At 37.8% G+C, this 16,448-nt stretch overlaps 1 protein-coding gene across 7 annotated transcripts in view; it reads left to right on the forward strand.

Moving 5' to 3' along the window:
- LOC117328837 (neuronal membrane glycoprotein M6-b-like) overlaps nt 1-11,302 on the forward strand; it is a 93,818-nt gene extending 82,516 nt beyond the window's left edge. For 3 of the 7 annotated variants that reach the window (XM_033886410.1, XM_033886411.1, XM_033886409.1), the window contains 2 exons: nt 675-740; nt 6,268-11,302. In XM_033886410.1, coding sequence (XP_033742301.1) covers nt 675-740; nt 6,268-6,402 — 201 coding nt within the window. In that variant the 3' untranslated portion in view covers nt 6,403-11,302. Of the gene's footprint in view, nt 1-674; nt 741-3,118; nt 3,190-6,267 lie in introns of all 7 variants that reach the window. The other 4 variants (XR_004533061.1, XR_004533059.1, XR_004533058.1 and 1 more) reach the window with 4 other exon arrangements.
- The last annotated feature ends 5,146 nt before the right edge of the window (nt 11,303-16,448 follow it).

Below are 16,448 nucleotides of genomic sequence, written 5' to 3' on the forward strand. Positions count from 1 at the left end.
TACAGTGTAAACATGTATTGATGAGATACAATTTAATAATGTATTTATGAGATAGTGTAAACATGTATTGATGAGATACAGTGTAAACATGTATTGATGAGATACAATGTAAACGTGTATTGATGAGATACAATGTAAACATGTATTGATGAGATACAATGTAAACATGTATTGATGAGATACAATATTGATGAGATAGTGTAAACATGTATTGATGAGATACAATGTAAACATGTATTGATGAGATACAATGTAAACATGTATTGATGAGATACAATATAAACATGTATTGATGAGATACAATGTAAACGTGTATTGATGAGATAGTGTAAACATGTATTGATGAAATACAATGGAAACATGTATTGATGAGATATAATGTAAACGTGTATTGATGAGATACAATATAAACGTGTATTGATGAGATAGTGTAAACATGTATTGATGAGATACAATGTCAACATGTATTGATGAGATAGTGTAAACATGTATTGATGAGATACAATGTAAACATGTACTGATGAGATAGTGTAAACGTGTATTGATGAGATACAGAGTAAACATAACTTGATGATAAACAATGTTTATTTGTTTTATTTATATATTTACGTATTCTTAGTTAACTGAGAAAACCCATTATTAGACAATCTTATTGGAATCACTTCGTGTTACAGGGGCAGGACTTGATGATCAGCTATATAGTGGCCTACATCTCCTCTGTTCTCATAGTCATCAGCTTGGTAAGTAATTCACGGAACTTATCTCCACTTTATAGGAAAGGTACAGTGATACTGACACCATATTGTCTCTATCTCTGTATACTATACTAGCACGTATTGTTTTTAATTCTAGAGCTCCCTTTAACACAGCTTTAAAGATAGTGTATGCATAGCTGACTTTTCTTTGATTTTCTATTCTACTGAAAAATAATTAAATTTTCTTTGTTTTCATGGTAAATACTCAAATGTGATTGGTCGAAAAATTCTTTTCATTCTTCTATGAAAGAAATTCCCAGAATGGCGCGAAAAATGTGACGTCACAATACGACAATTGACGTTGCGTATTGATTTGAGAAAAAGAATCCCATTTAAAACCAGTAAAATTGTACATAAAACATGTTTTAAATTAGAAAATCATTTTCAAAAAAAAATGAATTAGGTAGCGGATTCTTACAGAAGTTTGCAAACAAAATTTGTTTCATACCCCGATGAAACTAAAAAAAAAAATGGCATCAATGCTTAAGTGATTTTATTTTCTTCTTTTTTAATATCGTTTGTCTAAATTGACCAAAACCACAACGCAACAAACAGTTCTTTACTACTTAGAATGACAGACCAAGCAATATGTAGACCTTTTGGATGATAACAATGTTAGTATTTCTTGCTGCTAATTCGTGCGCTATTGCTTAAGTCATGCCGATTTACTTAAATTGTTATAATTATCCTATAATTGCTTGTTTAACTTCTCTTATATACAAAGAAAGATATCTCTGTCAACTTGAGACATTTCATTAAATCGAGAAATTCGGGTTTTGTTGTTATGATGTGATGGTTTTTATTTGTTTGTTAGCGGTTGTACATCGGCTATACGTCATTAACAAATTATCACCTATGATACACAGCATGCTAATTACGTCAGTGTGTTGACATTATATTGATCAAGTTAATATCAGTTACGCCAATGATGACATTTCCAAAGATTCTCCATATAGAAGGCCACTGCAGTATGGGAAATGTCATTTTCCTTCAGATATTTCTTAAGTCATTAATGCTTATCCACTTAAAACATAAATAAACAATATCCAGATTTTAATGACCATAAAAAATCTGTATCCCGAATTTAACATCATAACCAAATTGAAAATGAACATCACGTGTGCAATATCATGTAAGGTTAATTTCTTCATTCTCGTTATCCAATCAAATAACGTATATGTTAATACAGTATAAACCCAAGCGACTATATCACTCCCACAACATCATAGTAACGTGTAGTACACTAACGTTATTGGACAGTTATAGGTTGTATTGCAGCATCCTGAAGCCGACCCCGACGCCTTCATCATACCTTATAAACATCTCACAATAACTTACTTAACTAAATCACTGCACTCTACAACTAACTGGTTGTTAGATTTGATACTAATCTTGATTTAATTAGAAAATATATAATGTTTCAGTTAAAAAAAATAGTTTAGAAAATATCTTGTTTTAGTTCAATGCCTTGTTTTAATTAAGAAAATGTCCTGTTTTAATTAAGACAATATCTTGTTTTAGTTCAATGCCTTGTTTTAATTAAGAAAATGTCCTGTTTTAATTAAGACAATATCTTGTTTTAGTTCAATGCCTTATCTTAATTAAGAAAATGTCCTGTTTTAATCAAGACAATATCTTGATTTAGTTCCATCCTAACGTATGTCTTGCTCTTCCCTACATCTAGATTTACAGTTTAGCCTAGCTAGTGATTGGTTGTTTCTTATTATTCTTCTTACCTTATCTATCACGTGACCAGCTTATGTTCGTTTTGATCGAGCTGTCTCCATAACGTGCATACACGTGGCCTAATATCAGTTCCGTTTTGAAGTACAACCGATGCAATGTTGTATCTTGATTAATCATTTCATAATTTATTTTCTTCTACATCCTGACTGACATGAAAGTATGTACAATATATCCAACAATGAAAAAAAGGTGTAGGATATCACATTTAGGCCGATACAAATGACGGACAAGCGTCCAGGCAAGTGTCCAGGCAAGTGTTCAGACAAGTGTCCAAACAAGCGTCCAGACAAACGTTTGAACCAAAATAGAAATTGATGTGTACGTCTGCTTTGGTATTTGGTATCAACCTTACCAAGACGTGAAGGAACATGGAGCATTTCATGTAATGTAGCATTTCAAACAAATAAAAAATGGAAGGCATTGGAACAGATCCATCTAAGACATGCATCTTATCGGTCACGTGATGAAAATGTGTTTAGATTTTATCTTTCACTTTAGCAATCCGTATTTTCTTTCATATATGATTTATTTCCATGTGGTTTTACTAACACTTCCACACTTTTATGTGGACTGCATGTCTGTTTTCTTCAACTCTGCCAGTTTTCTTTCACTAACAGTATGTACTCTGCCGGAGGTGAACAACTATATATGTTACTAGTAGCTATACACAGCTTTATTATAGCATGGGGTGAGTTTCACTAACATTGTAAATCTTGTCGTCGTCCATGTGAGGTTCGGCCATGATGTCGTTGGAAATCGTCTGCACAGCAAATCCGCAATGAGTCTTTTGCACTTCGATCAGTTTTATGTACACCAAATGTAACAATGTAAAATGTAACACTTCACAGTGTGAAATATAACACTTTACAATGTGAAATGTAACACCTCACAGTGTGAAATGTAATATTTTTATCACGAAATGTTTCATTTCATAATGTGAAATGTGACATTTTTATCAGGAAATGTTACATTTTGAAGTAAGTTGGGTTTTTTTTAGGTTAACATTATATCAATGTGTATACTGTGTAGAAATGATCAACAAGTATTTTGACAGTAACTAACAGCATACCATGAACAAGAGAGGAAACAAGTAAACAAAATGATCCATGTAACTATTTTTACCGTAAAAGTTTATGATAATAACAAACGGATATGTTAATACACTGATTTGTCCACGTGGTGTGGTCAGTCGGCCACGGTACACATATTTTTGTAAGGCTAAAAATCGAAATTGGTCGGGCGACTTTATATGTGTATATACATAGATTTGAATTTCCTGTCGTAGTTGTACTGTTTATATATATATATATAAATTAATCGAAAAGATGTCGAAAAAAACAAATGTTAGGAATGAAAGGAGATGAATTATCATGTTCCCTTTGTCGCCTCTTACCACAGCCGTGTGTGTATTTGTCTCCCGCATGTCGTAACTTTGTGACAGTGTCTGAGTGTATATTGTACCGGGGTGTGTTTTCTAGTTCAGCAATGTTTTACTGGTAACAACAAGTCGAAATTCACCGACTGTACAGTAAGAATGTATAAAGGAAGCTTCATACACAATACCACACCGACTACAGTAAGAATGTATAAAGGAAGCTTCATACACAATACCTCACGGACTGTACAGTAAGAATGTATAAAGGAAGCTAGCGTCATACACAATACCACACCGACTGTACAGTAAGAATGTATAAAGGAAGCTAGCTTCATACACAATACCACACGGACTGTACAGTAAGGATGTATAAAGGAAGCTTCATACACAATACCACACGGACTGTACAGTAAGGATGTATAAAGGAAGCTTCATACACAATACCACACCGACTGTACAGTAAGAATGTATAAAGGAAGCTAGCTTCATACACAATACCTCACGGACTGTACAGTAAGAATGTATAAAGGAAGCTTCATACACAATACCACACCGACTGTACAGTAAGAATGTATAAAGGAAGCTTCATACACAATACCACACCGACTACAGTAAGAATGTATAAAGGAAGCTTCATACACAATACGTCACCGACTGTACAGTAAGAATGTATAAAGGAAGCTAGCTTCATACACAATACCTCACGGACTGTACAGTAAGAATGTATAAAGGAAGCTTCATACACAATACCACACCGACTGTACAGTACGAATGTATAAAGGAAGCTTCATACACAATACTACACCGACTGTACAGTAAGAATGTATAAAGGAAGCTTCATACACAATACCACCGGACTGTACAGTAAGAATGTATAAAGGAAGCTTCATACACAATACCACACCGACTGTACAGTAAGAATGTATAAAGGAAGCTTCATACACAATACTACACCGACTGTACAGTAAGAATGTATAAAGGAAGCTTCATACACAATACCACACCGACTGTACAGTAAGAATGTATAAAGGAAGCTTCATACACAATACCACACCGACTGTACAGTAAGAATGTATAAAGGAAGCTTCATACACAATACCTCACGGACTGTACAGTAAGAATGTATAAAGGAAGCTAGCTTCATACACAATACCTCACGGACTGTACAGTAAGAATGTATAAAGGAAGCTTCATACACAATACCACGCGGACTGTACAGTAAGAATGTATAAAGGAAGCTTCATACACAATACCTCACGGACTGTACAGTAAGAATGTATAAAGGAAGCTTCATACACAATACCACGCGGACTGTACAGTAAGAATGTATAAAGGAAGCTTCATACACAATACCTCACGGACTGTACAGTAAGAATGTATAAAGCTAGCTTCATACACAATACCACACCGACTGTGTACAGTAAGAATGTATAAAGGAAGCTTCATACACAATACCACACGGACCGGTAATAGTATGGTGTGTGAGTTGGCTATGGTATTGACTGGAACTAAGCATATTATCCATACAGTTACCCTCAAAGTATAACGCATAATGAGTTTATGTAATTTTAACATGAAGAATATTTGTAAATCACATGTTGAAGGTGGAGTAATTTACACGTGACAGCTGCCATCTTATTTTGTATGTTTACCTGTTTTCATTTATCCCTTATCAGAGAAAATAATCGGTTTGCTCGTAGACACATATCTACTAACGTGTAGTGTGAACCATCGTCACAATGTACAAATTTGTTGATTATTAGGAAAAGTAGAGCTTTGAGTACACCTATATCACTCGTCTCTCGAATGTCACTCATATTTAGTATCACCCATCTAAAACTACACTAAACCTTACTCTGTAATATTTTTATTCAATTTGTTAAAGTAAATATGATATAAGTTATATGACACACCAATATGATATTTAAGAGTGTGACATTTCGATGACTACACTGTCACCTCCATCAGACTAATGACCAATGTGAAGCGAACTGTCCTGTGTAGTGTAGCCGATTCGACTACACTGACATCATACCATCTCGTACACTATTTGATTCTAGTTTATTTTTACCATCTCGTCACATTATTTTCTAACTTGTTGTCAATAGGAGCATGATAAAGACAATCTCGGACACTACATATGTTAGTGCTAGCACGCCTCACATTGATCATTAGTCTGATGAAGGTGGCAGTCTGATGAAGGTGACAGTGTAGTCATCGAAACATCACACTCTTAAATGTCATTTTGGTTGTGTCATATATCTTCTATCATAACTACACTAAGCTGTTTATTCACTTCACTAGGACTCGTTTATTTGGACTGTAGAATGAAGTGTCTTATTTATGTATACATTATGACGATATTATATTATTTTACGCCTATTATTTCAGATTCATTTCATGATCGTCATCAGCGCAAACATCTCCCATATGAAAGATCATCGCCTGGCGACACTGAACGCGTATTCCGAGACTACAGAAGAAGTTCGTAACTCTAAGCACTCCATCGTAGATACCACTATGTGAGTTACGTGACCACGTGACATGAGGACGAGGCAGCACCATGCAAGAGCATGCGTCACGTGATTGAAGATGTACAGGCTGTTGCCAGCTGACACAGAAGTGGGTTAGGATGAGTGTGTGACAGACCAGCTAGATACATTCTGTACACCATTGTTGTCATCACACTCTCTAGAATATGTTTTAGGGGGAATATACTAAAACAAGTGCGGTGCTGTGTGAATGATACAAAATAATAACCAATAGCCTAAATGCGAAAAAAATGTTCTTCATTTTGATTATAAAGACAATACCGCCATGGTATCACGTGAATTCATCATACAATGTACAGTGTATGTTGTGTTATACAAAATGTCATCCTCCATTTTTGAGTGTTACACTACCAGAAAAACTAGTATTATACCATATAACGTACTAGACAATTAACGTATACGAAATACTGTATCATACTGTACATTGGACTTGTGTTATATAGGACATTGTACTGGTATCGTATTAGACATCCCATCAGTATCATACTAGACATTGTGCTAGTAATGTATTAGGCATTGTACTAGTATCATATTTTCACAAATATTATGTTTCTGGTATATTAAGTGCTAGTATCGTTTTAGAGACTGTACTAGTATACTATTAGACAAGATATTCTCAAACGCACCCTTTTATAACAACGGAATATGCCTACCATCTGTGAAGCGATATAATGTAACTACAATATGTAACCGGAAGTGAGATTGCTTCGACCGGAAGTGAGTGTGCCTCGGCTGACCTACAGCGTGTGCGTCTTTAATTGTCGTATAATTGTACAATGTTCTATCTGCTTTGTGTTCTTGACAATGATGTGTACAGCTGCGCCATGTAAGGCTGTCTGTATCGTTTAGCCGTTCAACTTTATTCAATTTGTGACAAGAAAGTCGCTAAATGTGAAGTCTTGTGATCGTCACGGTGGTCGTCACGGTGGTCGTCACGATGATCGTGTGATTTTGACAGAAGTAAGGGTCTAGCGAGGTAAATGTGATCTTAGCCGGAGAAAATAATGATCTTGACAGAGGTAAGGGTCTAGAGAGGTAAATGTGATCTTAGCCGGAGAAAATAATGATCTTGACAGAGGTAAGGGTCTAGAGAGGTAAATGTGATCTTAGCCGGAGAAAATAATGATCTTGACAGAGGTAAGGGTCTAGGGAGGTAAATGTGATCTTAGCCGGAAAAAATAATGATCTTGACAGAGGTAAGGGTCTAGAGAGGTAAATGTGATCTTAGCCGGAGAAAATAATGATCTTGACAGAGGTAAGGGTCTAGAGAGGTAAATGTGATCTTAGCCGGAGAAAATAATGATCTTGACTGAGATAAGGGTCTAGAGAGGTAAATGTGATCTTAGCCAGGGAGAATATAGATCTTGACTGAGATAAGGGCCTAGAAAGGTGCATATGTTTGTCGGGGAGAATAATGATCTTTGCAGAGGTGAATGTGATCATTGCTAGGGAGAATAGTGATATTGAAGAGGTTGGACGGTTTCGATAGAGAATGGCTGTACATGACACGCGCTGCTATACTTCCATGTGGTGACGTCAGGGCCCGTGGGTTGTGTTGTGGCATACGTTAGCAAGTTAATTTTGCATTGCTTAATGTGAGTATCCAGGTGTTGGTGGTTACAGACAGTGATGTTGTGTAGTCCCTTATGGGATTTTGTCTATAATACTCAATCTAAAGCGCTAAACGGTGTACCACTCTGCGTGTAGTGAAACATTATATAACGTTTGGTGGGTATTGTTTTTATAAACATGTATTCTATTACTGATGAATTGTTCTTTTAAAGCATATATGTTAGATATTACAATATCATAGATGTTTTAAATAAATGTAAGGGCGATTTTTTAAGTTATGAAAGTGTATATAAAAATCGCCTCTATGTATTCCCGTATTCTAGATTATTTTCCATCTAACAGTATTTTGCTTTGAGCCCCGATATAATTTCCACTGAAGAGTAAGGTCCACTTGTACAACATTAAAGTAAAGCACTCTGATAAGTTCAACACAACCTCGAAGTCACCGTTTTGAATTTGGATATGAAATTTTCCGAGGTATTATTAAAAAAGATAAAGTTACTGATAATTATTACAGTATGAGCAATTAGGTTCAAGATTCGTCTCAACAGTTCTACGCTTTTTCACGTACGTAATGAATGTCGCGTTCGCTAGCTATAACAAGGATTGCGTACAAGGGCTTTGAGAATTTTCATTTTTAAATGATTTTCTGATTTCTAGAGGGTAGTCACATTGATTGTGCCTTATGAAAATATTTGTAGTACGATATAAAATTTGAAACTTAATCACTCTTGATTATCTCCCCTTATAGTCGGGTTATCTCCCTTGGGTTGTTCATGGTTCGGTACCGTAACTAGGGGGAGTAAGAACACAGTCGTTTAAAGCAGCACCTAGACCAGGAGAAGCCAACCGGTCGATAATGTTGTGATGGGTAGTATGGAAAGGTATGTGTGAACATGGCGGGGAGTTCTACCTATACCACGCTTAATTCAGTAAACGTCTGTACACAATGTACATAGTTACACAGATCATTTTTGGGTTTCGTTTGCAAGATTTGATAAATATATAAAGCATACGAATGTTTTGAAAATATTCTTAATGCACTCTTGAAATATATTTTTATCAAAAATCTCAGGTAGCTGTTGAGTAATTCACTACAGATCGCCTAATTTTGTACCTTTGTCTTCTTTGTTAATGATTTATAACGTGGACAGTAATGAAGTGTTTTGGTTATCAACAGTTCCATTCGAGTGCTAAGATGTCATCCCATACCAATCACGCGTATTAATTAGCTCTGTCAGTATTTCTAAGGAAGACATATTTTAATTGGATGTTTTTTATTAATCAGAATTGTTTGTGTTGTTGCCGTTCTAATGACAAATGTCACAATTACCTAAGTACGGTGGCTAATTACCGAAGTACGATGGCTAATTACCTAAGTACGGTTGTTAATTACCTAAGTACGGTGGCTGTACTTATTGTTTTCTGGTCATTTTCATACTTTCATACTTTTGACATTAATCAGACCATACCATTAAAGAATCATTAATTAATGTAATTTTCTATACAACCTAGTTGTAATAACGTTTCATCAAGTTATTTCCATGTACGCCTACTGCATGCCATGATCTTAACGGTGACTATATTACACATATATCTCTACATTATTGGGCTATCATAAAGGGAGATAATTGCAAAGTCTCTTAAATGACATGACAACATTCATTTTTATTTTGCAAATGACGCCATCTATGACGTAAATACTATTTTTGAACATAATTATGTGCAATATTTCCACGTCTGTTTTTGAATAGTAGGACTAGCACCAGTATATTGTTGAGATATGTGTAATATATAGTGCTACTTGTATTCAGTCAGTTTTCAACATATGTCTCATTGAATCTGTACAGATTTTGTTTTGCGCAAGCATATTGTTACATTTGTTAAAGAGTCGAATTGTGAAATGTTCACATTACAGAGAGATCAGGCAACACATTCATAACTGTTTGTTGTTCTTTTGGAAATAAAATATCTATTACCAATTAATTCAGTACGACAAAAACAATATTTATTATCGATTAATTCAGAATAACAAATACAATATCTATTACCAATTAATTAAGTACGACAAATAAAAACATAATTTGTTTATTTTGATAACCAGTATACCTGTTACGTGACACGTAAAATCTTATTTTTAGATATGTAAATTAAATCTATTTATCTGAACATTGAATAAGACGGCATGTTAGATGGTGATAATGTTAGAGAGGTGATACTGTTAGACAGGTGATACTGTTAGACAGGTGTTGTGGCTTGGTCTCTCTGTACGGTATATAATCTGTGTATTAGTGATGCTTCCCTCGTCTACACTGCCAGTACGTTTATCATAATAGTGTGTGCTTTCACCGATCGTGTTAACATGTTATAATATAGGGAACACCAGTCTAGGGCTAACGTTAATCTGGTAAAATCTGAGGATAAACCCAACAGTTTTGACCCATGTCGGTTATACAGTTTAGGATCCATTTCGTTATCAAATTGCTTAATGAACTTCAAAAAATGTGATTAATTGTAATAGCCCCGGCGATGATAGTATGGTTCAATTCTTATAGAAATAAACAAAAATTGAAGGGAGATACATTTACTCTGTAATAAGTATTGTCGTTTTGAGAACACAAGAATGTAAGCATGAATGATAGAATTCTATTATTATGCATATAGATGTATATTGCAATAATATATTTAATTGTGTATATCTGGAAGAAATATGAAAATGAAAATATACACATTATCCACAAGACAAGATTTGGATATAAGTCATCTATATATACTGTGGTGTTTCAGTGATTCTTTATAAACATTAGTTGTGTATTACATGTACCGCCAGATATACGGTTTATTTAGGCAGAACTACATTGTAAAGTGTTTTGATTTCCCTATTCACATTTTATGAAATTATCCAAATATATTCTAAAACAAAGTTGTCTCTAACATCTAGTCTTGATAATTTAATATGTTCATTATTCATAATCTGGACATTTTTCGCGTCGAAGTCATTTCGACAAATAATGACATTTTTAACTTCCAATAAATGGAAAAAAGAGCGGCCATTTCGGGATGGTATTGTTATCAATGCCTTTTTTACCTGTAAGTATAGTGTATTATTTGATAGTACTATTTTTCTATCAGTATTGCTGGCGTGATACGTGTACCCTGTACCGCGCAGTGGCTCTCAGTGCTGCTGTCCTGTAGATAGTATTTATTGTTAATGTTCAGAATAATTCAGGAAATCTACGCTCGGTCTCGTTGTAGAACAATTCAATTTTAAGATTTTAATAAATTTTCTTATGTATAAACAATATTGTGTTGTTGTTTTTCTCTGTTTGAAATACTGTAAGTAACTTAATGCTTGACTTTTCAATACCACCTGACAATGTCAGCATGTTTGTGACGCTTCATCACAGACTTTACAAACGATGATCATCTTTGATATAAAGTGTGTCTGGTACAGAAGAACACATTGAATCTCGATCAACCTCCGAGACAAACTTTGATAGCACGCGTGCCTGGTACATAGTACAATACATTGAATCTCAAACAACCTCAGAGACAAACTTTGATAGGACGTGCGTCTGGTACAGTACAATATATTGAATCTCAAACAACCTTAGAGACAAACTTTGATAGCACGCGTGTCTTGTACAGAACAATACATTGAATATCACACAACCTCAGAGACAAACTTTGATAGCACGCGTGTCTGGTACATAGTACAATACATTGAATATCAAACAACCTCAGAGACAAACTTTGATAGCAAATGCGTCCAGCATTATATCTCAAGTCTCAAAGGACTGACGTGGCAATGTGTTGATTCGAATTTAACCAAACTACATGCCAGACGTTTCGTGTGTTGATGTGCGTATGTTACTGAATATAGCACAAATCACCGTAAAGGTCCTGAGGTAAACAATACTGTTTGTGACAAATCGTGTTCTCACATCATTTCCGCTGTCTCTAACTGTAATATTAATTTCCTGTATCGAATGGCGACAAGAACAGTTGTCATAACAATGTTCAAATGTCAAATTGATAAAAAATGTCCTGAATTGGCTAATGTAGATGCCGATAGGTTTTGTCAACAAGAGCAGGCCAAGACAGAAAGTCAGAAACAAAATGTATTGTAAGATGTGTTTTAAGTGACTATTATTCACTGTTTTGAAGAACGCAATGTGGCCCATTTCACATGTCTACGTTTCCTGACGTGTAGATTCTGATTATTTACACGGAATGCTACACATATTAAACATCTGTGGTAAAGACACTATCGGCAAACACAGACTGAGATCTATTTCTCCACAAACACCTTCTCTGAAAATAGAAAAGCAGCAACTACCTGACAAGCCGAGAGCTGTATGTCGATGTCGGAAGGGAATTGAAATGCCTCTTGCTATCGCGTTTCGCTTTCGGATTAGCATTTTAAAAAAAACAAACTTGAAATAATATTTTAACAGAAAGAAGGTTAGACTTGTCGAGAAAATCGACTTGTGTAATTGAGCAGAACGCCATAACCAATTTATCTTTTCTAACTGGACGTAATTGTATAGGTTCGATATATAAGGCTGTCTATTTTATGTCCAGTTCAAGTTACATGTAACAACAATGAAAATAAACACACGATATTAGCACCTTTCATTACAGAGTCGAAATAGATCAACTACATCAATCATACAGCAGTTTCGTCCTTCTAGGACTCGTTATTGATGTTAGGTACATTATACAGCAGTTCGTCCTTCTAGGACTCGTTATTGATATTAGGGACATCATACAGCTGTTTCGTCCTTCTTTGACTCGTCAGTGATGTTAGGGACATCATACAGCTGGTTCGTCCTTCTAGGACTCGTTATTGATATTAGGGACATCATACAGCTGTTTCGTCCTTCTAGGACTCGTTATTGATATTAGGGACATCATACAGCTGTTTCGTCCTTCTATGACTCGTCAGTGATGTTAGGGACATCATACAGCTGTTTCGTCCTTCTAGGACTCGTTATTGATATTAGGGACATCATACAGCTGTTTCGTTCTTCTAGGACTCGTCAGTTATGTTAGTGAAAACATACAGCTGATTCGTCCTTCTTATTAAGTCCACCAACAGTGTCTACCACCTGGTAACATACAGGTTACAGTAAACCTTGGGGACTAAAGTCGACAACAGTGTAGTAACCTCGGGGACTTAAGTCGACAACAGTGTAGTAACCTTGGGGACTAAAGTCGACAACAGTTTAGTGACCTCGGGGACTAAAGTCGACAACAGTGTAGTAACCTTGGGGACTAAAGTCGACAACAGTGTAGTAACCTTGGGGACTAAAGTCGACAACAGTGTAGTAACCTTGGGGACTTAAGTCGACAGTAGTGTAGTGACCTTGGGGACTCAAGTCGACAACAGTGTAGTAACCTCGGGGACTTAAGTCGACAGTAGTGTAGTGACCTTGGGGACTCAAGTCGACAGCAGTGTAGTAACCTCGGGGACTTAAGTCGACAACAGTGTAGTGACCTTGGGGACTAAAGTCGACAGTAGTGTAGTGACCTTGGGGACTTAAGTCGACAACAGTGTAGTAACCTCGGGGACTTAAGTCGACAACAGTGTAGTAACCTTGGGGACTTAAGTCGACAGTAGTGTAGTAACCTTGGGGACTTGAGTCGACAACAGTGTAGTAACCTCGGGGACTTAAGTCGACAACAGTGTAGTGACCTTGGGGACTAAAGTCGACAGTAGTGTAGTGACCTTGGGGACTTAAGTCGACAACAGTGTAGTAACCTCGGGGACTTAAGTCGACAACAGTGTAGTGACATTGGGGACTTAAGTCGACAGCAGTGTAGTAACCTTGGGGACTTGAGTCGACAACAGTGTAGTAACCTCGGGGACTTAAGTCGACAACAGTGTAGTGACCTTGGGGACTAAAGTCGACAGTAGTGTAGTGACCTTGGGGACTTAAGTCGACAACAGTGTAGTAACCTCGGGGACTTAAGTCGACAACAGTGTAGTGACATTGGGGACTTAAGTCGACAGCAGTGTAGTAACCTTGGGGACTAAAGTCGACAACAGTGTAGTGACCTTGGGGACTTAAGTCGACAACAGTGTAGTGACCTTGGGGACTCAGGTCGACAGCAGTTTAGTGACCTTGGGGACTAAAGTCGACAACAGTGTAGTGACCTTGGGGACTCAGGTCGACAGCAGTGTAGTAACCTCGGGGACTTAAGTCGACAACAGTGTAGTAACCTTGGGGACTTAAGTCGACAACAGTGTAGTGACCTTGGGGACTTAAGTCGACAACAGTGTAGTAACCTTGGGGACTTAAGTCGACAACAGTGTAGTGACCTTGGGGACTAAAGTCGACAGCAGTTTAGTAACCTTGGGGACTAAAGTCGACAGCAGTTTAGTAACCTCGGGGACTTAAGTCGACAACAGTGTAGTAACCTCGGGGACTAAAGTCGACAACAGTGTAGTAACCTTGGGGACTAAAGTCGACAGCAGTGTAGTGACCTTGGGGACTAAAGTCGACAACAGTGTAGTAACCTCGGGGACTTAAGTCGACAACAGTGTAGTAACCTTGGGGACTCAGGTCGACAGCAGTTTAGTGACCTTGGGGACTTAAGTCGACAGCAGTGTAGTGACCTTGGGGACTAAAGTCGACAACAGTGTAGTGACCTTGGGGACTAAAGTCGACAACAGTGTAGTAACCTTGGGGACTCAGGTCGACAGCAGTTTAGTAACCTTGGGGACTTAAGTCGACAACAGTGTAGTAACCTTGGGGACTTAAGTCGACAACAGTGTAGTAACCTTGGGGACTAAAGTCGACAACAGTGTAGTGACCTTGGGGACTTAAGTCGACAACAGTGTAGTGACCTTGGGGACTCAGGTCGACAGCAGTTTAGTGACCTTGGGGACTAAAGTCGACAACAGTGTAGTGACCTTGGGGACTCAGGTCGACAGCAGTGTAGTAACCTTGGGGACTAAAGTCGACAACAGTGTAGTAACCTCGGGGACTTAAGTCGACAACAGTGTAGTAACCTTGGGGACTCAGGTCGACAGCAGTTTAGTGACCTTGGGGACTTAAGTCGACAGCAGTGTAGTGACCTTGGGGACTTAAGTCGACAACAGTGTAGTAACCTTGGGGACTTAAGTCGACAACAGTGTAGTGACCTTGGGGACTAAAGTCGACAACAGTGTAGTGACCTTGGGGACTAAAGTCGACAACAGTGTAGTAACCTTGGGGACTCAGGTCGACAGCAGTTTAGTAACCTTGGGGACTTAAGTCGACAACAGTGTAGTAACCTTGGGGACTAACGTCGACAGTAGTGTAGTAACCTTGGGGACTTAAGTCGACAGTAGTGTAGTAACCTTGGGGACTAACGTCGACAGTAGTGTAGTAACCTTGGGGACTTAAGTCGACAACAGTGTAGTAACCTTGGGGACTAAAGTCGACAGCAGTGTAGTAACCTCGGGGACTTAAGTCGACAGCAGTGTAGTGACCTTGGGGACTAAAGTCGACAGCAGTGTAGTAACCTCGGGGACTCAGGTCGACAGCAGTTTAGTAACCTTGGGGACTTAAGTCGACAACAGTGTAGTAACCTTGGGGACTAAAGTCGACAGTAGTGTAGTAACCTCGGGGACTTAAGTCGACAACAGTGTAGTAACCTTGGGGACTAAAGTCGACAGCAGTGTAGTAACCTCGGGGACTTAAGTCGACAGCAGTGTAGTGACCTTGGGGACTTAAGTCGACAGCAGTGTAGTAACCTCGGGGACTTAAGTCGACAGCAGTGTAGTAACCTTGGGGACTAAAGTCGACAGCAGTGTAGTAACCTCGGGGACTAAAGTCGACAACAGTGTAGTAACCTTGGGGACTTAAGTCGACAACAGTGTAGTAACCTTGGGGACTTAAGTCGACAACAGTGTAGTAACCTTGGGGACTTAAGTCGACAGTAGTGTAGTGACCTTGGGGACTTAAGTCGACAACAGTGTAGTAACCTTGGGGACTAAAGTCGACAACAGTGTAGTAACCTTGGGGACTTAAGTCGACAGTAGTGTAGTGACCTTGGGGACTCAAGTCGACAACAGTGTAGTAACCTCGGGGACTTAAGTCGACAGTAGTGTAGTGACCTTGGGGACTTAAGTCGACAACAGTGTAGTAACCTCGGGGACTTAAGTCGACAACAGTGTAGTAACCTCGGGGACTTAAGTCGACAGCAGTGTAGTAACCTTGGGGACTAAAGTCGACAACAGTGTAGTGACATTGGGGACTAAAGTCCACAACAGTGTAATAACCTTGGGGATCCAAGTCGACAGCAGTTTAGTAACCTTGGGGACTAAAGTCGACAACAGTGTAGTGACATTGGGGACTAAAGTCCACAACAGTGTAATAACCTTGGGGATCCAAGTCGACAACAGTGTAATAACCTTGGGGATCCAAGTCGACAGCAGTGTAGTAACCTTGGGGATCC

The sequence above is a fragment of the Pecten maximus genome, chromosome 6 (genome assembly GCF_902652985.1).
Source record: "Pecten maximus chromosome 6, xPecMax1.1, whole genome shotgun sequence".
Lineage (NCBI taxonomy): Eukaryota > Metazoa > Mollusca > Bivalvia > Pectinida > Pectinidae > Pecten > Pecten maximus.